General features: G+C 39.6%; 1 protein-coding gene across 1 annotated transcript in view; it reads left to right on the forward strand.

Annotated features, from left to right (window-relative positions):
• The window catches only part of LOC307131244 (uncharacterized protein), a 29,074-nt gene extending 20,757 nt beyond the window's left edge, over positions 1-8,317 (forward strand). The window contains exon 4 of the mRNA XM_079824800.1: positions 6,736-8,317. Coding sequence (XP_079680926.1) covers positions 6,736-6,750 — 15 coding nt within the window. The 3' untranslated portion in view covers positions 6,751-8,317. The remainder of the gene's footprint in view (positions 1-6,735) is intronic.
• The last annotated feature ends 14,898 nt before the right edge of the window (positions 8,318-23,215 follow it).

Consider the following 23,215-nt stretch of genomic DNA (forward strand, 5'->3'; position numbering starts at 1 on the left):
GGTTGCCACACAGTCATGTGTGTACAAGGAGTACAGGAGTGGGCTGAGAACACAGCCCTGAGGGGCTCCAGTGTTGAGAGTCAGTGATGAGGAGATGTTACTGCCCATTCTGACCACCTGGCGTCTGTTTGACAGGAAGTCCAGGATCCAGCTGCATAAGCTGTTTAAGCCTAGAGCCCGGAGTTTAATGTCAAGTATGGAGGGCACAATGGTGTTGAATGCTGAGCTGTAGTCTACAAACAGCATTCTCACATACGTGTTCCTCTTTTCCAGGTGGGAGAGAGCAGTGTGAATTGTAGATGAAATGGCATCATCAGTGGAGCGGTTTGTGCGGTATGCAAACTGCAGTGGGTCCAGTGAGGGGGGGAGAACAGAGCAGATGTGGTTTCTGACTAGTCTCTCAAAGCATTTGCTGATGATGGGGGTCAGAGCAACAGGACGCCAGTCGTTTAAGCAGAGTGTTTTTGATTGCTTCGGTACAGGAACAATGGTGGACGTTTTGAAGCATGTGGGGACCACGGACAGGGAGAGGGACAGGTTAAAGATGTCCGTGAAAACTCTGAAAAATATGCGCCTGAAGCCAGTTGGTGCGCGCACGCTCTGATGACGCGGCCCGGATTGCTGTCTGGACCCCCGGCTTTACGGACGTTCACCCGCCGGAAGGATCGGGTTACATCCACTACAGATACGGAGAGTGCACCAACCTCTGTATCTTCAGCCACGAGCTCTCTCTCCGCGAGGGCGGTGTTAGTTCCCTCAAAGCGAGCATAGAAGGTGTTGAGCTCGTCCGGGAGAGAGGCAGCGGTGTTCACGGTGGAGTTTGTGTTCCCTTTGTAGTCCGTGATGGTGTTAATTCCCCTCCACATGCTTCTGGAGTCGGTGGTGTTGAACTGTCCTTCAATCTTGTCCCTGTACTGCCGTTTTGCTGCTCTGATGGTTTTCCGGAGGGCATAACTTGCTTGTTTATGCTCCTCCGCATTACCGGAGTTAAAGGTGAAGGTCCGCGCATTGAGTGCCGCGCGAACATCCCCATTTAGCCACGGCTTCTGGTTTGGGTACAGCCGTATTGTTTTGGTCGGAACAACGTCTTCTACGCAATTCCTGATGAAACACGTTTATAACTTGTTTATAACTTGTTTATAACCTGTTTATAATTTGTTACGAAAAAAAAGTTTAATACCTCAGAAAAATGTACTTTCCTCTCTTGTCAACATTAGCCTGGTGCAAGCAATGCGTTACTAACTACACAGTGACTTGTATTTCTTAGTACATTACTTGCATTCGCCCGGGAAGGCGTCCAGATATACGGTCGCAGGAGAAAGTCTTGATGATGGTTCCATCCGATGGTTTTGCAGTTGCGATCGATTCCTTCTGTGATGAGCGAAGGAATGACGGTGAACTTGCATGGTTGCTTTGACATCGAGGTTGAGGAAGTTGCACAAGCTGTAAGTTGGGCCTGCTGGCTGAGATGTGTTGTTTCAGCCAGGAAGAAGAGAAGGAGAAAAAGAGAATCTGAGATCACTCTTTTTAAGGTATGGGAGTAGTCACACCCTCCTGAGGTAGACTTGACCAGCGGGAAATTCTTCTGGAGATTTAATGGCTCTTTTGTTCAAGCATGAAATCAGTGGGTCTGTGCCCATTTATACTCTAGTTAATGTAACAAACACACATTGCCTACTACAACGACGTGACCTATGTGAAGGTGTAAGTCGTGAAGCGAGAATTAATTTGATTGGAGACATGACATATATGAGGTAACATGAAATAGTAAGTTGTTCATAAGACATGCATAAACTAAATAACATACAAGACAGTATGTGTGTACATACAATGTCCTGGGGTTTATGTTCATTTATAGACAGTTTGTCTATAACTTGAGGCAAAAGCGTGTTTTACAGGCTTTTTGTCTTTGCCATGTGGCCACATTCTTTTAGGCTGTAAAACAATGGTTATCTGATGGTAACCCAGGTAACGGAGTATCCTGGTACCCTGTGCTATTGGAGGAAGGTCTGCTAATAAGCATAGAGCTTTCAAAACATATTTGTTCATGTAACACAGGGGTGTCCAAACTTTTTTAAAAGGGGGCCAGATTCGATGTTGTGGACATACCCGGGGGCCGGTCCCTTTTCTATTATATATATTTATTTTGTTTATTTGTTTTGTTTCTTGGAAACATGACATATTTGACAAAAGCTTGAGCTGACAGTAGAGTAGCTTGAGATGTAAATTTATAGATATTTAACAATAAATAAAGTAAATAAAGTAAAACTTTCATCAACCAAAAGTTTTAATGGGTGAAATTTAAATATTATTAGTGAGTTAGAACTCTGTTCTTATTTAAATTTAACAAGTGCTACTTTTCTTACTTGGTATGTTTGTCTTTTTTCCAGTCCAAATATCTAAAAATTCTTAAATCAAGATACTTTTACCAAGGAAAATGACATTTTTTCTTGATTCCTGGGGGGAAAATTTTAAATGAATTAAGTTTTTGCTTGAAACAAACTAAATTATCTGCCAATGTATTAGAAAAATTATCTTATAAGAAAACCAAACAGAAAAATTATAATTCTTACCCATTGGCAGATATATTTGCTTGTTTTAACCAAAAACTCACTTCAATTTAATTTAATTTTCCAGAAAATAAGAAAAAATATCTAATGTCATTTAACTTATCTAGTAAATGCATCTTGATTTAAGAATATTTAGATATATTTATACTAGAAACAAGACAAAAATATAAAAATTACAGCATTTTTTTGTAGCGCACACAAGGCAAAAAGTTATTTATATATACACAGGTCCTTCTCAAAAAATTAGCATATTGTGATAAAGTTCATTATTTTCCATAATGTAATTATAAAAATTAAACTTTCATATATTTTAGATTCATTGCACACCAACTGAAATATTTCAGGTCTTTTATTGTTTTAATACTGATGATTTTGGCATACAGCTCATGAAAACCCAAAAAATTAGCATATCATGAAAATAACCAAGCTATTAACCTAATCATCTGAATCAACTAATTACACCTGGGATTCCTGAGGCTTTTAAAAACTCCCAGCCTGGTTCATTACTCAAAACCGCAATCATGGGTAAGACTGCCGACCTGACAGCTGTCCAGAAGGCCATCATTGACACCCTCAAGCAAGAGGGTAAGACACAGAAAGAAATTTCTGAACGAATAGGCTGTTCCCAGAGTGCTGTATCAAGGCACCTCAGTGGGAAGTCTGTGGGAAGGCAAAAGTGTGGCAAAAAACGCTGCACAACAAGAAGAGGTGACCGGACCCTGAGGAAGATTGTGGAGAAGGACCGATTCCAGACCTTGGGGGACCTGCGGAAGCAGTGGACTGAGTCTGGAGTAGAAACATCCAGAGCCACCGTGCACAGGCGTGTGAAGGAAATGGGCTACAGGTGCCGCATTCCCCAGGTCAAGCCACTTTTGAACCAGAAACAGCGGCAGAAGCGCCTGACCTGGGCTACAGAGAAGCAGCACTGGACTGTAGCTCAGTGGTCCAAAGTACTTTTTTCGGATGAAAGCAAATTTTGCATGTCATTCGGAAATCAAGGCATCAGAGTCTGGAGGAAGACTGGAGAGAAGGAAATGCCAAAATGCCTGAAGTCCAGTGTCAAGTACCCACAGTCAGTGATGGTCTGGGGTGCCATGTCAGCTGCTGGTGTTGGTCCACTGTGTTTTATCAAGGGCAGGGTCAATGCAGCTAGCTATCAGGAGATTTTGGAGCACATCATGCTTCCATCTGCTGAAAAGCTTTATGGAGATGAAGATTTCATTTTTCAGCGCGACCTGGCACCTGCTCACAGTGCCAAAACCACTGGTAAATGGTTTACTGACCATGGTATTACTGTGCTCAATTGGCCTGCCAACTCTCCTGACCTGAACCCCATAGAGAATCTGTGGGATATTGTGAAGAGAAAGTTGAGAGACGCAAGACCCAACACTCTGGATGAGCTTAAGGCCGCTATCGAAGCATCCTGGGCCTCTATAACACCTCAGCAGTGCCACAGGCTGATTGCCTCCATGCCACGCCGCATTGAAGCAGTCATTTCTGCAAAAGGATTCCCGACCAAGTATTGAATGCATAACTGAACATAATTATTTGAAGGTTGACTTTTTTTGTATTAAAAACACTTATCTTTTATTGGTCGGATGAAATATGCAAATTTTTTGAGATAGGAATTTTGGGTTTTCATGAGCTGTATGCCAAAATCATCAGTATTAAAACAATAAAAGACCTGAAATATTTCAGTTGGTGTGCAATGAATCTAAAATATAGGAAAGTTAAATTTTTATCATTACATTATGGAAAATAATGAACTTTATCACAATATGCTAATTTTTTTAGAAGGACCTGTATATATATATATATTTCTCTATATCTAGAATGGCTTTATGGTATTTACTCTATAAACATAAATACAAATGCACAAAACTGCAAGTTTATGACAAAAATAGTCTGCAATTTGGCCTCGAATACATGACTACATTAAAAATTAAATAAAATTAGATATTAACCTACATTTCTGACAAATTACCACCGTTAGAGGTAGTGTTACCACAATAAATCCATTATAAATGATGGTGAATTGTTGGTTGAAAAGTATTCTGACTTAATCGGCTCAGTGTTTCTTCTGATTTGCACGTTAGTGTTGTTGATTAAGTCAGCGCTGTTTAACTGGCTTTAAACTAAATGAAATCACAGAGAGATTTGCAGCTCGTACCGGAGACCTCCGTGCCGAACTCGAACACTTCTCACGGGCTGTTTAGTGGGCGCGTGATCGAGACACTCAGCAGGTAAACACATTTGTTCAGAGCTTGTGAGTTGCGCAGAGCTAGAGTAGTGCTGTTTCCGCCTTTGCTGCTGTTGCCCTGGCCTAAAATCTAGTACTGCCACCTTGCGTGAAAAAATCAGTGGCGGGCCACATATGATATATTTTAATAGACAAGCTGCGGGCCGTTTGAAATTCATCCCCGGGCCGCATTTGACCTGCGGGCCGGACTTTGGACACCCTTGATGTAACAGATGATTATGTGTTTGATTCACCTCAGTCGCTACATTCTTATATCACAATGAGCTTTTATATATCAAAGTCTCAAACTGCAAATTTTCTTACACTAACAGTAATAATTCTTATAACAGAAAAATTAAATAACATCCAAAACGAACTCTTTAATACTGCAAATACCACTTACGGCCATATGATGACCTGAAGAATTCACAGGTCTTCACATCAAAATTAAAGGTTGGTGTAACATGAAAGAACAAATATATTACTATTGAAGAAATATATTAGTATTGTACATTAAAGCGTAATTGATTAATAAATGAATGAATAAATAAATAATATACCATTTGTTAAAACGCACACAAAAGTTCTTAGTTCTCAGCCGTCAAAACAAAAGCTGTCTACCATGAAAGAATTACATTCACAGCAAAGCATACTATTATTATTAATTTATAATATTTATAATTAATTATATTTCCACTTCTAAATTGTTAGGTTATATCAAAACTGTGATACACCGTGAAACCACCAAAATCTTGCAAAAAAAAATAAATAAAAAAACATGATACAGATTTTTGGTCTAACCACTAGTGATGCGCGGGTCGGCTTTTTTTCCAACCCGCGGGTCCTGCTTTTATGAAATTATTTGGCCCGCCCCAGCCCGCACCGCACCAGTGTATAAATTTTAAAACCCGCCCCGCCCCGCATCCGCGACCATTAAATAGACATACTAGCCATTGTAATGTAAATGAAAACAGCCTTTATTTCTGAAAGTGCTTGGAAACATGGCCCTGTAAACTGGCAACACCATACAATTATTATGAATGTGAACCATAAATCAGGTCATATTAATAACAAGATAATGATAAAGATTTTCAACCTTTAATTTTCACCAAAGTAGCGTTTGGATCTTGAAGGCTTAACCATTTTTTATTTCAGATTTGTATAGGCAGTTTATAGCCTACGCTACATAACCACTAAACTTTTGTTTTATTTAGCACACAGAAATGTTCATAGCGTGTTTACATTCGCTGTGCAAAAAAAGAATGGCGTCCACTGTGCCAGGGTTTAATCTATTTCGGCTAGACTCCAGCACCTCGTCTTCCATCTTCACTTTTATCTCTCCGTTTTTGTTGTCGTGGCTGCCGGTGGTGGGAGCTGCTCGGCGCGCAGCTGTCATGACGTGCCGCGTGATGCCAAAGGCTTGGGGACATCATGCAAGTTACGTTGCTACGGCTTTCATATTGTAACCTTATCAAAAAAACCTAATAAAATATGAAAATAGATACTCCCAAATATTTTATATAGGCTATAGGGAATTGCAGGCAACATACATAGATTTTTTTATTTTGTTTTTAATGACCCGCCCCAACCCGCCCCGCAAATAAGTGAAGATTTCTTAACCCGCCCCAACCCGACCCGCAGGTTACCCGCGGGGCCCGCGGGTTATGAGACGACCCGCGCATCACTACTAACCACCCAGCACTACTCCATCCTTGAACAAACACACCTGCAAAATTCAACCCAACCCCCAAATTTTACCCCAAGTGTTCAAAATTAAATGCAGACGTCTTTCATTAAAACTTTGGCCCTCCAGGACCAAAGCTGCCCATCCCTGATCCATAGGATAGGATATATATCTTACTACCCTATACTCTGGTATTGAGGCTTTAAATGTCTAAATTATTTTATGTATGTTTTTTGTCCTAGATCTCATGGCATTGAAAGAGGCAAGTCATGAACTTAATGAAAGGAAAGAAGAGAAAGACCATTATGATGACCATCATGATTTCATGACTGGAGGAAAATCGAAACAGGCTAAAAAGACTTCTTCGCAAAAGAGAGCTCAAAAGACAAGAACTCAAAGTTATTTTACCTGCCAACAGTGTGGAAAGAGTTTCAGACATAAAGCAGATCTTAAAGTACACATGAGAATTCACACTGGAGAGAAACCTTACACCTGTCAACAGTGTAGAAAGAGTTTCAACCGAAAAACAAACCTTAAAGCCCACGAGAGTTCACACTGGAGAGAAGCCTTACACCTGCCAACAGTGTGGAAAGAGTTTCAGACATAAAGCAGATCTTAAAGTACACATGAGAATTCACACTGGAGAGAAGCCTTACACCTGTCAACAGTGTAGAAAGAGTTTCAACCGAAAAACAAACCTTAAAGCCCACGAGAGTTCACACTGGAGAGAAGCCTTACACCTGCCAACAGTGTGGAAAGAGTTTCAGACATAAAGCAGATCTTAAAGTACACATGAGAATTCACACTGGAGAGAAGCCTTACACCTGTCAACAGTGTAGAAAGAGTTTCAACCGAAAAACAAACCTTAAAGCCCACGAGAGTTCACACTGGAGAGAAACCTTACACCTGAAAACAGTGTGGAAAGAGTTTCAGTTAAAAAGGAAGCCTGAACAATCACAGAGAATTCACACTGGAGAGAAGCCTTTCATCTGTCAACAGTGTGGAAAGAGTTTCAACCGAAAAACAAACCTTAAAGCCCACAAGAGAGTTCACACTGGAGAGAAGCCTTACACCTGCCAACAGTGTGAAACTAATTTCAGTGAAAAAGGAAGCCTTATAGCCCACATGAGAGTTCACACTGGAGAGAGCCCGTATGCCTGCCAACAGTGTGGAACGAGTTTCAGACATAAAGGAAATCTTAACAGGCACATGAAAGTTCACACTGGAGAGAAGTCTTTCGTCTGCACTGTGTGCGGGAATGGCTTCACTCGAGAACTAAACCTTGTGAAACACATGAATATTCACACTGGAGAAAAGCCATTTACATGTGATCAGTGTTGAAAGACTTTCAGATATAAATGAACCCTTAGTTACCACATGAGAGTTCACACTGGAGAGAAGCCAGTCATATGTGGTCAGTGTGGAGAGTTTTTAGATTTAAAGATGTGAGATGGTGGTCCAGTGGGTTAAACCATGGAACTGATACGCAGAAGGTTGCTGGTTCGATCCCAGCGGTCACCACCAGTGTGTCCTTGAGCAAGGCACTTTACTCCATGTTGCTCCAGGGGGATTGTCCCTGTAATAAGGCGACACTGTAAGTCGCTTTGGATAAAAGCGTCTGCTAAATGCATAAATGTATATAACTTTAAAGGGATACTTTAGCGCTGGGAAGATATCTTACAAGAGATCTAAAGTTTTCTGTACACTTAAGTCAAAAGTCCAAGCGGCAACTAAAGTTGCTGGTGGGCAAATGACTTGTAAGTAGATATAATGGGGAAATGGGGGTATACTGTGTTAACAGGTTAATAAATCAAGATTTTTGGTCTTGTTTAGTGTTTTTTGCTTTCATAATATCCCACCTAAAACAGAACTTAACCCTTTAACTGACATCTCTACTGTACAGTAGACCTTAATTCAAATAGGGAAAAATATCATATTTTATGAGATTATGTCTTATAAGGGCCAAAATATTGAGGACCCTTCATCCAGTTTGGAATGGATGCATTTCATTCTAATCGGTCAAGGACCCTCATTCTTCTTATGACTAGTAGCTTATGATTCCATTATAATGTGGAAATTCAGACAAGTAATGAGTTTACATTTACAATATTATATGAAATCACCTACTACAGTCAGCCATTGAATACTATGGGACTAATTATTTATTTATATTTGTTATATAGATGTAATATTTTCATCATTATATTAATTTATTTTCATTTACCTTTTTGATACACAACGCCCTGTTGGGGCAACTTAATGGCTGTATGTTGTTCTGCACTGTTCCACCACTTTAAGTCAAATGTATTTGTTGTTTGTTGTATTTTCATATTCAACAGATCAGAGGTGTGGACTCACACTCGAGTCATGAATTTGATGACTTCAGACTCGACTCGACAAAATATACAAAGACTTGCAACTTGACTTGGACTTTAACATCAATGACTCGTGACTTCACTTGGACTTGTGCATTTTGACTCGAGAAGACTTGCTACTTCCCATGAAAACCTGGGGGGAAAAAAATTTTCACACGGCCACGCCGCTCTCAGTGTATCTGCATCTGTGAAAAAAATGTGCACCACCTGTATGCATGCAGAGAGCACGCGCGCTGCCTGCACGACATCCAATCACTGTAGTCCCATGTTGGTTTGATTCAACAGCATCTTAGCAGGCACATTACAAGACAACCACTGAAGCACAACAAGCAACAACACGCCAATTGGCAAAATGATACCAAAGATAGTTTTGTTTGGCTATAAAAATTACGAGGTAGTCGACAAAAAACGAGTTGCAATTTGTAAAACATGAGGGGCGAAGATTACAGACGGAGCTGCCACAACGTCCAACTTTGTTCGGCACCTGAAGTTGCACAAAGAAAGGTACGTTTTGAACGAATGCAAGCACCTTATCGGATGTACCGTAACTTACTAGCTGCTGCATATTTACTGTATCAACGAGACAATAAACGCACGTCTACCTTGCTGGTTCATGCTAACAAAAATAGGAATTTTTGAACCCGGATTATATGAGGTACATGAGTGCATAGACGTTGGAACCGGGGGGTTTCCCCACCCCTCTAGGGGCCAGCCAGCTGCTTTTTTCGTTGTTTTTGTTTTCCGTTTATATATATATATATATATATTGTTGGGGTAACAGCTTAGGACCCAGGACCAGTAGTGAAAAATGAAGACCAAGAGTCAGGGAAAAATTTACTGAAGAATAGTTTGCAGTTTCATCAGCAGAAGCCAACTTCAAGTCTCACAAGGAGTTCGTAGGCTGCGCTCCCTCTAACACAGTCTCCCCGCCTCCGCCTCACGTCAATACAATTTCTAAACAGTTATACTGTTTTCAAGGTCTAACCACGTCATTATTGTAATGTGGAATGATTCTGATTGGCTCTAACAACATGCAATGTAAGCAACTTTCCACACGTAAACAGATAGGAGCACATATCACTAAAAATGCATAGACTCGTTGTCGCCCAGTCCTAGATTTAGATTACAATGACCTCGGAGGTCACAGAAAGACGTCTCCACGTCTGGCATCGTCTGCAGAAAACTCCATCTCCAATACTGATTCTGCAAAGATCATGCAACGCACATACACACAAAAGCTCCAAAGAGTAACAGTTTGCTCAAGGTTGAGAACATCTTAACTAACTATCAACAAGGCACTTTTCCAAAACATCTTAGTACAGAAGTGAATTTATTCTTTTAGTAAGAAAGGCACATAAAAGAGGTACATTTCTCTGAGTCCCCAAAAAGTCACGTAGACCTGTAACCTATGTGGACATAAGGTCACTTTAGGATGACATATAGATCAACACATGCAGAGAGGCCCCCCTTCACTCCCAGAGTGTTTCACACTCCAAGGACAGTTGCCTGTCAGCTCGTTTAACACAGACATCAGAGCAGCACCTAAAGAAATTTGTTTCCACAAGCACACAGCAAATATATATAATAAAATCTACAAAATCACTCATTAAATATAGAGAAGTTATAGATGAACTGATTTATCCAATGTAGAAAATAGTTATAACTTGATTATCATTGATTCTTATTTTATTATTGATCATAAAACCATTCTTGAAGGATATGTGTATAAACGAAGAGACACAGGTATCTGACCTGCCCCATTAATATAGACATGGGTCTATATATATATAGGTATGTGGCGCACATATATATACAGAATCTGTATTAAAATGTGTTTGATTTAAGCCTACATTTCAAAATTTTGTGTCATAAAATTATATTGCGCATACAGCTCAAGCACGATGGACCAAAGAGCGCGCATTTCGACATTTGCAGTAAAAACTTAAAATATAAATTCTCAGAAAATACATTTAATACCAATATATTGAAACGTCCGTTTATATACTCCATTAATAAAGGAGTCCAAACATTGGAAAAATATCAGTCCACATGCGTTTTATATTTAATATGAGGGAAATAGACATGCATGCATGCGTGACACAAAAAATCTTTAACTTTTAGGTAGCAAAATATTTTTAAGTAATTCTGTCAATTACACTAAGGTTATTACATTGTGCCTTTCAGTGCCTATGCCTCGCGAGTGGATGATAGCCCTGAAGACGCCTGGCAATGATATACCTTTAGTGGTAGTATAGCTTTAGTTTTTTGAGGGAAAGGGCTTTCTTATGACTTTTGAAGCAGTGAAAATATTCTTAATATTGCATACACTGAAACTGAAATGTATTATCGTATACCGTAGTGTACAATAGACAATGAATTTTAACACAACAACATTGATATGAGTAAAGAGTAGTTTCAAATGCTATGGCAAAGAAACAGCGCCTGCAGTGTTTTGCACACACGTTGCAGCTGGTTGTGGGAGACGGTTTGAAAGAAACAAAAGTGGCATGTCCTTCTCTCTACAAGTTATCAAAACTTAGCTCCCTGCTCCACACAAGCACAACGTTTAAAGACATCTTCGATGGTGAATTTGGGGAGCACAGAGGCATCCCTGCTGCAGTGAGCACGAGGTGGAATTCCACACTGTGGCAGGTGAAAGCAGTCCTTCATTGTGATCAGCAAAAGCTCTGCGCAGTTCTTGAGAAGGCCGGGCATAAAGAACTGTCATTCACACCACGAGAGTGGAATCTGCTGAAGGAGTTGGTGGACATTTTGAAACCTTTCGGAGAAGCAACTGATTTGACACAGGGAGAAAGTCATTACAATCAGTGCAGTTGTTCCATCCGTCTTGTCCCTCAATCACCATCTTGAGAAGCTGACGCCTCAAGTTCGTTTCCTGAGCGGCCTGGTCAGAGGTCTGCAGGCATCCCTGAAAAAAAGATTCTTGGGATCTTCATTAATGTGAAAATGGCCCAGTCTCAAGAAGGGATCACTGCCCCTTTTTCAGACACAGTCTATCTGAAAGCAGCTGCCTTGGATCCAGCCTTTTGTCTGCTGTGGATTGAGCCCCATGTGCTGGTCAACCGTGACATCAAAGCAGAGGTGGCACAACGAGTTAAAGGTAAATATTGACTTGCAATGCAATTTAAATGCAACGTAAAATAATTTGATCTTAATCTGATCTAGGATCTAATGTGATATTAATCTGACTTTAACAATAATAACAATTTTCAGTCTTGCACAGTATCATCAACATCAGTAATGGTAATAAGGGCTCTTTTGTTTCTACTGTTGTGACACATTTTTTTTTAGAATTGATCCTGCAAGATGCTGCAGAGACGGAGGTTGTGCCTGTGCCAGTGCCTGCTGAAGAAGAACTAGAAGACATGGAAGGAAAAGGGCTGTTTGCTGCAAACCATAAGAGGCAGAAAAGGGATGTTGGGACCCCACCAGCAGTACAGCTAAGTCACTACATTGGCATGGCAGAAGGACAGAATGCCCTTTTGTTCTGGGCACTGAACAGTAAGACTCTTCCTTCACTCTTTCAAGTAGCCATCCGAGTCTTGGCAGTGCCTGCTTCTAGTGCTCCAGTGGAGCGAGTTTTCAGCCATGGTGGCATCATTCCGCATCCCCATCGTGCACAAATGACTGACAGACTTTTGGCCAATTTGATCTTTTGCAAATGCAATGCAGTATAGGGGCATCCCTCCACCTGTCCACAGCACGCGTGCACACACACACTCACTCTCTGCTCATCACCTGTCCACACATCTCTCTCTCTCTCTCTCTCTCTCTCTCTCTCTCTCTCTCTCTCTCTCTCTCTCTCTCTCTCTCATATTATCACGTTGGTCCAGTATTTCAGAAGATTTTATTGATGACATGTTTAAGTTAGCCCTAAGTTTAGGCTAAAAGGACCCATGTCTATTTGAAAGTTAAACTGTTTTGCAATATGAGGTCAATACAATACAGGACTGAAGCTGCTGTGCATTGTTCTAGTGCAATATGCTGTTGAAATAGAACATTTAAATTTTCACAAAAAATGCTTGTGTTTTTACTGTATTTGATTAATGTCATTGTATAAAAAGAGGTTTAAATAAATACAAATCTTACAGACATACATGATTTGTATAAATTTTATTTCTGTGGTAAGAGGACTTGAAATGACTTGAAACTAAAACGGTAGGACTTTGGACTCGACTTGAGACTTGTTGGCTTTGACTTTTGACTCGACTCGGGACTTGCCTCATCTTTGACTCGACTTGACTCGGGACTCGAGGGCAAAGACTTGAGACTTACTTGTGACTTGCATAACAATGACTTTGTCCCACCTCTGGTTCCTGGTGCTTTTTCATGCGCTCGGTTGGATACCAAAGTAAGCCGGTCAATTAATGAGTTTGATCTGCGCTTCTCTGACTTCACAATACAGCACTCAGCCTTTGCCATCTTTGCCAATCCTTTGACCGTCGACGTCCACAGTGCGCCCCATCACCTTCAGATGGAGTTAATAGAGCTTCAAAGCGATAGTGGCCCGAGAGCAAAGCTCCAGGATTCTGCACTCAAGGACTTTTACCGTCTACTGCCCCCGGCTTTGATGCCACAACTTCTGCTCATGTTCTGTCCATGTTTAGAAGCACATATCTGTGCGAACAGATGTTTTCAATTATGAATCTAATCGAGACCAAGCACAGATCAAGCATCATGAAAATGAATACAATATTTGTAACTCAAATAATAATCAAATAAAGAAACAGTTATTTAACAATGTGTCAAGGAATAGTATCATTTATACAGTCTTACAGTTACACCTGGCCCTTTGAGGGCAGCCATAATGCTGAAGTGGCCCTCAGTGAAAAGGAGTTTGACAGCCCTGAATTAGAGTCTAAAACAAGAACTTTCATTGTCGTGTTTGCACTTTTCTGAACAGAGGTGATCTTTAGTTTCTAAATTCTTTATTGCTGATCTCACGCTTCAGAGAGTCAAATTTTGTGCGAAAGCCTTGAGGTCTTGAGGAGCTGGACAGGTGGAAAACCTGTAATTTCCTAGCATTATTTCCTTCTATACACATTGGAGGTTGTGTTAAAGGGAATACTGCCAGATAACATGTGCCTTTCTTTTAATGTAGCCATCACAATCTTAGTATTTCCAAGTTTTGTGCGGGAACAGTTTATTATATCTGATGCGGTGAGAATGTAGTTTTCTCACCGTATTAATTTTGTTACTGAAAGGAAAATGCACAGCACATATTTACACATTCATTTAACTGCCACACGGGATATTCACCAGTGCGCTGCCCCTAAGCAAGGACCGATAAAATATTTTTTAAAAAAAACTAACTGAGCCGTATTTCAGAGCCTTGAGGGCTGTGAAAGGCCTCTCTATCTAAACTCTTATGTAAATCTCAAGGTTGGCTTTGTTTCTGCAAGTCTTTCCAGTGATGCCACATGAAATGATTCTCTCTCGTATGAGTTATTACATAAACCCAAGATTTTTCTGTCTGCAACTCATTCCACACTGATGACATATAAAACCGTTCTCTCATAAGTGTATCCTCATCTGGTGCTTAAAGGTGACTTTATATCTGAAACTCTCTCCACAGAGATCACAAATGAACGGCTTCTCTCCAGTGAACTCTCATGTGGCATTCAAGACTTCCTTTTTGGATGAAATCTTTTCCACACTGTTGGCAGGTGTAAGGCTTCTCTCCAGTGTGGATTCTCATGTGTGTGTCAAGGTTTGCTTTTCGGTTGAAACTCTTTCCACACTGTTGGCAGGTGTAAGGCTTCTCTCCAGTGTGAACTCTTAAATGGCCTTTAAGATGCCCTTTTTGATTGAAACTCTTTCCACATTGTTTGCAGGTGAAAGGCTTCTCTCCAGTGTGAATCCTCATGTGGTCTTGAAAGTGTGCTTTTTGTCTGAAACTCTTTCCACACTGTTGGCAGGTGTAAGGCTTCTCTCCAGTGTGAGTTTGTTTGTGCATGCTAAAGTTTCCTTTTTGATTGAAACTCTTTCCACACTGAGGGCACGTGTAGGGTTTCTCTCCAGAGTGAACTCTCATGTGACTTTCAAGGTATCCTTTATCAGTGAAACTCTTTCCACACTGTTGGCACGTGTAAGGCTTCTCTCCAGTGTGAATTCTCATGTGGGCTTTAAGGTTCCCTTTTCGGCTGACACTCTTCCCACACTGTTGGCAGGTGTAAGGTTTCTCTCCAGTGTGAGTTCTTAAATGTCTATTAAAGTTTCTTTTATCACTGAAACTCCTTCCACACTGTTGGCAGGTGAAATAAGTTTCTGTCTTTTGAGCGTTTTCTTGGGAGGAACTCTTTTCAGTCTTTGAACAACTAAAAGATGTTTCTTCAGTTATGAAATCATGTTTCTCATGTTGATCTTTCTCTTCCTTTCCATTCATATCTTGACTCTCTTCTTTCACTGACATCCGGTCAAAGGAAAAAAAGACAAATAAAATGTTACCTGCATGATGTTTTAACATATGTTTTGATTATGTTTAATTTCATATGATTAAAAGATAATATAAATGAACGTTTTATGCCTTCATTTGATTGCCTTGACTTCATTTATAACATACACATACAAACATTTCTGAAGGAAAAAATTGATTGAAATGGACCCTTCGGATGAGACGTTAAACCGAGGTCTTGACTCTCTGTGGTATTTAAAAACCCAGGATGTCCTTCGGAAAAAAAGAGTAGGGGTGTAACCCCGGCATCCTGGCCAAATTTACCCTTTGGCCTCTGTCCATCATGGCCTCCTAATCATCCCCATTTACCAATTAGCTTTATCACTCTGTCTCCTCTCCACCAATCAGCTGGTGTGTGGTGGGTGTTCTGGCTCAATATGGCTGCCGTCTCATCATCCAGGGGGTGCTACACATTGGTGGTGGTTGAGGAGACTCCCCCGTTCTATATGTAAAACGTTCTGAGTACCTATTATTATTATTATTATTATTATTATTAAAATCACTGCTTGTTAAATAATTTACTATTAAAATGTAATTAAGCCATTTGTGACAGGACGGTTTACTCTTCGTTACGGCAAACAGATGTCTGTAAAAACCCTTGGATGCATGACTGACATGGTTGCTGGCTAGCAAGAAGCCAATTTTGTACATTGTACTTTTGACTTGTACCTCAAGTTTTTTTTCCCCAATTTTTTTGTTGTTGTTGTTACTTGTTATGTCTTTAAAATTGATTTTGTTAAGCCCTTGGCCTTAATTGGGGGAAATAAAAATCCCATCTCCATTAAAACTGACTCTCTTCGTTTGTGAATGTGCCATAACATCAACCTCTTGAGGCCCAAATCCTACAACACCATTAAAATGGAATCCAGAATAAAAAAAAGGAATTGGAGGGGGAAACGTTTTTCATGGCCCTGAATATGTAATTTAAATAAAAATAATAATATAAATAGTTTTTTAAATAGTTTTTCATGATTTAGATGAATTGCATGTTTTACTAAAATGTCATGTAACCATTAAAAATGTATAATAAAAAAAATCTAAATCCAGAAAAATTAAAACAGAAAAAAATGAATTTGGGAAAACATAAACCATTTCATAGGACCCTAGTATGAGCAGCGTCTGTACTGTCGTCCGGTTTCAAAATACATCTCTGTTATATTGTCATTTTCTGATCTTTGCAACATCACAACCTTGTTTCTGCAGTAACTTTCAGCATGTGTCCTAAAACAACTTCTGACGTTTATGTTTTACAGTTGTGTTCAAAATAATAGCAGTGTGTTTAAAAAAGTGAGTAAAGCTCATCAATACACGCAAATGCATTGGGAACTGCGCATTCTATTCTAAGTCAAAACATGAAGAAAAATTTAGCTCATTTGTTATTACTTTACAGAAAGTGAAGGAAAAGGAATATTAGGCTGTTCAAAAAAATAGCAGTGTCTGCATTTTTCTTTACAAAGTCAAACATTTACTGTATAAACTGAAAAATGCTTGATTTAGCTTTCTTGTCGATCACTGGACTAATATTTAGTTGTATAACCACGGTTTCTGAGAACTGCTTCACATCTGTGTTGCATGGAGTCAACCAATGTCTGGCATCTGTGAACAGGTATTCCAGCCCAGGACGATTGCACTACATGCCGCATTTCTTGGTTTTGCCTCAGAAACAGCATTTTTGATTTTGAGTCACCACTCCATAATGTTAATCTTGTTGGTCTGGAACCAAGATGCTGCTCGCTTACTGGTGTGTTTGGGGTCGCTGTCTTGTTGAAACACCCATTTCAAGGGCATTCCTCTTCAGCAACATGACCTCTTTAAGTATTTTGATGTACTCAAACCGATCCATGATCCCTGGAAAGCGATAAATAGGCCCAACACCCATAGTAAGAGAAACATCCCCATATCATGATAATGTTTGCACCACCATGCTTCAGTCTTCACAGTGTACTGTGGCTTGAATTCAGTATTTGGGAGTCGTCTGACAAACTGTCTGTGGCCCCTAGACCTAAAAAAAGAACAATCTTGCTTTCATCGGTCCACAAAATTGCGCCATTTCTCTTTAGGCCAGTGTTCTTTGGCAAATTGTAACCTCTTCAGCATGTGTCGTTTTTTCAACAATGGGACGTTGCGGGGGCTTCTTGCCGATAGCTTGGCTTCACATAGGCGTCGTCTAATTGTTACAGTACTCACAGGTAACTTTAGACTTTCTTTGATCTCCCTGGAGCTGATCTTTGCCATTTTGGCTATTCTTCGATCCATTCGAATGGTTGTTTTCCGTTTTCTTCCACGTCTTTCTGATTTTGGTTGGCATTTTAAAGCATTTGATATAATTTTAGCGGAGCAGCCTATACTTTTCTGCACTTCTTTATTTGTTTTCCTGTCTCTAATCCAGTGGTTTTTCAAACCTATCTCGGAGGACCCCCAGCCCTGCACATTTTGTATGTCTCCCATATTTGACACACCCACTTCAGGTCTTGCGGTCTCTTATAATGAGCTCATGAGTTGAATCAGGTGTGTTAGATGAGGGAGATATACAAAATGTGCAGTGTTGGGGGTCCTCCAGGACAGGTTTGAAAACCCCTGCTCTAATCAACTTTTTAATCAAAGTACGCTGTTCTTCTGAACAATGTCTGGAACAACCCATTTTACTAAGATTTTCAGAGAGAAATGCACAGGACAACATTTGCTGCCTGTGTTCATCGGATCAGCACAAAAATCGAATTTGGACTGACAGTCTGAACGTAGCCTAAGAGTTAGAGTTCTTCAACTTTGTAATCCCCGAACCCGAAAACCCGAACCAGGTACTGGTTACCATAGCAGCAAAAACACATTAGCAGTACAAGACCTAAAGCTCTATGACCTAAAGGAATTGTAGAGAGTTGCACTCCCACTTCACTTTGAAACAGACAAAAACACTTGAGAAATGGAGACATGTATCCAAGTTTCCCACCTCTAGATTTTCCTTTTGTATTGTTTTTGCCTATGGATTAATTCAAACCATGGGCGTCACTAGGGGGGCTTCAATATGGTCATGCAGAATAAGGCATTAATATTTATAGGTATAAGTTATAAGAAAAAGCCAATATCCTAATATGCGTACTAATAAGCTACTAGTTAATAGTGAGAATCGGACCCGTAACCCTCTAGGCGCCACGGCCGAGTTTACTCGACAAGATGCGGCTCTGAATAAAACGGACGATTTTGTCAAATAGGGTGTCAAATTTCGTTCGACCTCCCCTCCACTAGATGGCAGACATATCATACTTCATCCCCGACGCAAAAAAAGTCATGCTTCTATTCAAAATCTTCGAGCAAGAGCGCATTGAATCAGTGCGAACAAAAGCGGAGCTAGTGTGCGAGTGAGCCATTTTATCAGAGCAATATTGTCAATGTCAGCGAGTATTTGCATTAGATTATTATTATTTTCTAATGGCATCAATAAAACTTACCCGCAATGAAGTGTTGGGTCTTCTATTCGCGGACCCTGATTCTGAAGGGGAATATGACGTGATTCAGAAAGTGAAAGTATAGCCCTACTACACCAAGCACAAATGTTGAATCCTTTGCTCAATGTAGATGGTCCTTTGCCCAATGTCAGTGGTGGGAACACAGTGGTGTTTCCCGGGGTCGGAGTGTTCATCGTGAAGTTAGCAGGCGTGTTACGCCGGCTTCATACCGCACGCGCAAGCAGTGAGTTGGCAGGGCAGGAGTGGTGCGTATGGAGAGCGGGAGCTGCGCGTTGTGCATTCAGACTGGCAGTGTTTGTCTGGTGCAGCTGTATTGCAAATACAGTTAGAAGGCGACGTGGAGGCAGGGTGGGGAGTCGCAATGACAATGACAGTAGTCCGAACTGTGCACACTCGGCGGGCGCGCACGCTTCTGTCTCTCATCTTGTCTCATCTCACTCATGATCTCTGCCTTTTCTACTTGTGACTTTATGGCTTCTTGGCCATAAGTCAATTAGGCATAGTGTTGAGCTCATTTGCATATTTAAAATAGATTTTTCCAAGAAACTTGTAAAACAAAATACTTTTCATGTATACTTTCACCGTGTGAGGTTTGATTGTGATAGGAGTAAAGGAAAAAATAAGCCAATTAAGGGTGTATTTTGGGTATATTCGATTAGTATATTGCTCATTTGCATATTCATTTTCAAAGAAACTTCTAATACAAAATGTTTTACTTTTCTTGTACACTTTCATTGTGTAAAGTTTTATTGTGGAAAAAAATTAAGCCTATGCGGGTATATTTTGGGTAGCCTTTATTCGATTAGTGTATAGCTCATTTGCATATTCAAATTCATTTTCAAAGAAACTTGTAATACAAAAAATGTTACTTTTCATGGATACTTTCATTGTATAAAGTCTTATTTTGATAGGAGTTAAGGAAAAAAAAATAGCCCCATTGGGGTGTATTGTTTATCTGGCCTTACTGGCGCACATCTTGGATTGATGAGAATTCTACATATTTCCTCAACTAGGATTTCTTAGGACTTTTAGTATGTTGGTCTGGACACCTTATAGAAATTATCTATGCTGAAAAAATCTTTTACAATTAGTTCTATTTTTGGCTCCAAAATGAGTTACTTTGCCTGGACTATATAAGATGTGATAACTCACACCAGAGAGAAGTTCCTATATTTAAGAGACCTGAAACGGCAATTGAAGTGTTTATCAGTGTGACTAGGGCTGTGTATCACCAACAATGTCACGATACGATACGTATCACGATATGGATCAATTTGGAATGAAATTTATTTTGAACAGAGTTTAGTAACAGTAATATCTGTTTATTGAATAACCAGTGTTAGAATAGTTGTGATAACGGAAAAACTATTTTGTTTTTGTCATAAAAAAAAGAAAGAAAAGAGTTAAATGAAATAAATAAATTGTCACACAAAAAAACTTTGGAAAGGCTTGGTTCTTGATTATTTTGGATATATTTAAGGTACAATACATGGCACATTTTGAAACAAATCTCATGCAAAATCTAAAATCTAAAACAAATTTGGGAAAACAAATCTCTTAACTAGTGCTGTAAACTATGGGAGTCAGTTGTACTATAATATTAAAGGTAAAAATGAACTGATTTGTAAACACTTAAATTACACAAAATTACAAAAAAAATATATAATAATAAAGTTATAATATTAACTTTACAAATTACATAATATACATATTTTTTTTAAATATAAACATTTAAATGGTGGCTGTCATAAAAACTTGCCAGGTTAATTCAAACATGCATTCAATATTGAAGAACATTACAAATTATAATGAATATGGAATATGATATTTAGCAAAATGCTTGTCTCTAGAGTCAATTTTTCTAGCTGCTGACTAACGAGTTTATGGACACTGGATATATTTTTTTTCTGAGGTAAATGTTACATGACATTGTTTACAAGCTTTTACTGGCGCCTTTCTGCGTTTGAAACACTGATCGAGTGATTCCATGTGACATGATACGGGTTTCGGTAAGTTGTACTCTATCTTTTAACACACGTTCAGATGTTCATTCATGTTTATTTTGCGCTGTAACTGGTATTAAGTATTAATGCGGAAGAGAAGATCTGTTCACGTGCGCTGTGCTTCTCTAGAGCTGAGCTGCACCAAAGCGATCTCGCGCCACAGCGCCAAAACGGTATTTATGTTTTTGAATTTCGTACCCGCGTTGTCAGCCGGAAGCTAGACGGCACATGGCGCGCTGAACGCTTAAACCCTCACGAGGAAGGTGAGACAAAGTCTCCTTCACCATCACGGTGTTCGGCTCTAAAGTGAATGACAAGGTGTGTTGCATATATGCAAGGTGTGTCGGGTATATTTCACTTTATACCCACGGGATGCAAATCTTGCACGCCACTGGCCAATGGCCCATTCTCTATATTTCAAAGCTGATAGGGGCTCTCAGAAGTGATCCCAATTCGTCGGTGGCATACGTTGAACGTGACCGACTGAAAGGGAACTGTATTTACCTTGGCATAGTTGAATAATAAAAGTTCAGTACATGGAACTAACATACCATGAGCCTCAAACACCATTTTTTCCTCCTTCATATGTAAATCGTGTGCTTGAAAAAGACCACTGAAAAATGGCCATCATAACACAGACTGTGATGTAGTTGGGATCATTATATTTATTCCTCCCCAAATTTGCATATAGCCTATCAGCCCATGTTCAAGGCCAGGCAGTTTTAATGTGGACCTACATGGCCGAATCATCAGAAGTTCTGCAGGTATTGTGAAGATGAGGTGTTAGGGAAACAGCTTAGGACCCTGGACCAGTAGTGAAAAATGAAGACCAAGAGTCAGGAGTTAGATTAATTCAAGAAAAATTTACTGAAGAATAGTTTGCAGTTTCATCAGCAGAAGCCAGCTCAAGAGTAGTTCGTAGGCTGCGCTCCCTCTAACAGTCTCCCTGCCTCCGCCTAACGTACATACAATTTCTGAACAGTTATACTGTTTTCAAGATTTAGCAACGAGAGGAGCGTTCGAGTGTCCATGGTTGTGGTTGCTATATTTCAGTCATTTAAATCCCCCAATCAGAGCTTTTCTGTTAAAAGAACACATTATTTTCGGTATTTTACTTAAAAAGTGCATGCTCTCGCTCTCTCTCTCGCACACATGATGATCTGAAAACACCAATAAACAAGTAAGCTGCATTTCTTTTCTGCTTAAAGTGTCATTCAGGTGGTCTGTGTTCTGTCACGACTCACGAGCTGCTTGTGCTGTTTTTCGATTGTGTTTGCTGAATAACTGCACTTGTGTGAGCTACTGAAATGAGCCAATCAGAGCAGAGCTCAACATTATTATTCATGACCCTTACAAATAAGACAAAAACAGACCATTTTATCCTAGGGACAAATTCTAGAGTTGTAAATGGACATGTAAAACCGTATCTGGAGTATTTTTGCCCTTACTTGCCCCTTCAAAAAATCCACTAGTCCCACAAACAAGTTGTTCTTTAACTTGTAAGAATATACATTTAAGTGCTGTCAAGTTATTAACGAAATCAATATAAGATATAATAGCCCTTATAATATAATAAAAAAATATATATGTTTTTATTAATTGATTTCCCGTGTCACAGACAGTCATACAGACTGCTGCTAATCGTAAACCCTGCCTACATGACCAAGCCGCTTTTTTCATATCAGTGTGAAATAGACTCAAAATACTCAAAAATGACAAATTGATTTTAGTCATACGGGCAAGTGTTATACATCATTCGAATCTGTTAATTTTCTACTTCTAGTTTTGTGCACTCACAATAAAAAACAAAATGTGCTCAATTTAGTCCATTCTGATACTCTTCAGAAAATGAACTCCAACTTAGTGAATACATGTCACACAAACATGAGACATATGTCTAAAGAAATGTCGAAATGTCAGGTTTTTAAATGATGTACATAAAATCGAACTCAAATATTCTCCGTTTATGTAATCTATTTAAAAAGAGAGAGATGTCAGTTGTTCGTGTGCTGCCTCAATATCTGCTAATGGGCCACGCCCACGGATCGTGCGCTCTATTCAAAGGCTAATTCTGATGAGATCTATCCAAACAAGTCAATGCTCACATCAACTCGGTAAAACACATCAAGTTTAGTGAGATTAATGTACTTTACATCGTTTTGAGATGCAGTAAGGAATAATCCTGGGATAATTTACCTCCAGAAGAAGAGTTGGTATCTTTCGAGGAACAATGGATCCACCCGAGGATTGTGACAGTTAAATATATTCTCTGTTATTCTAATTGCGATATAGATACAGGTGTTTGTGAATATTAAACCACAAAAAGACTGTTTAAATGTGAATCCTGTATATTCTGCTTGTCTCTGTGTGAATGAATAGAACTGACATACTTTCACTTACTACAC

Source organism: Gobio gobio (genome assembly GCF_949357685.1).
Source record: "Gobio gobio genome assembly, chromosome: 1".
NCBI classification, from domain to species: Eukaryota; Metazoa; Chordata; class Actinopteri; order Cypriniformes; family Gobionidae; genus Gobio; species Gobio gobio.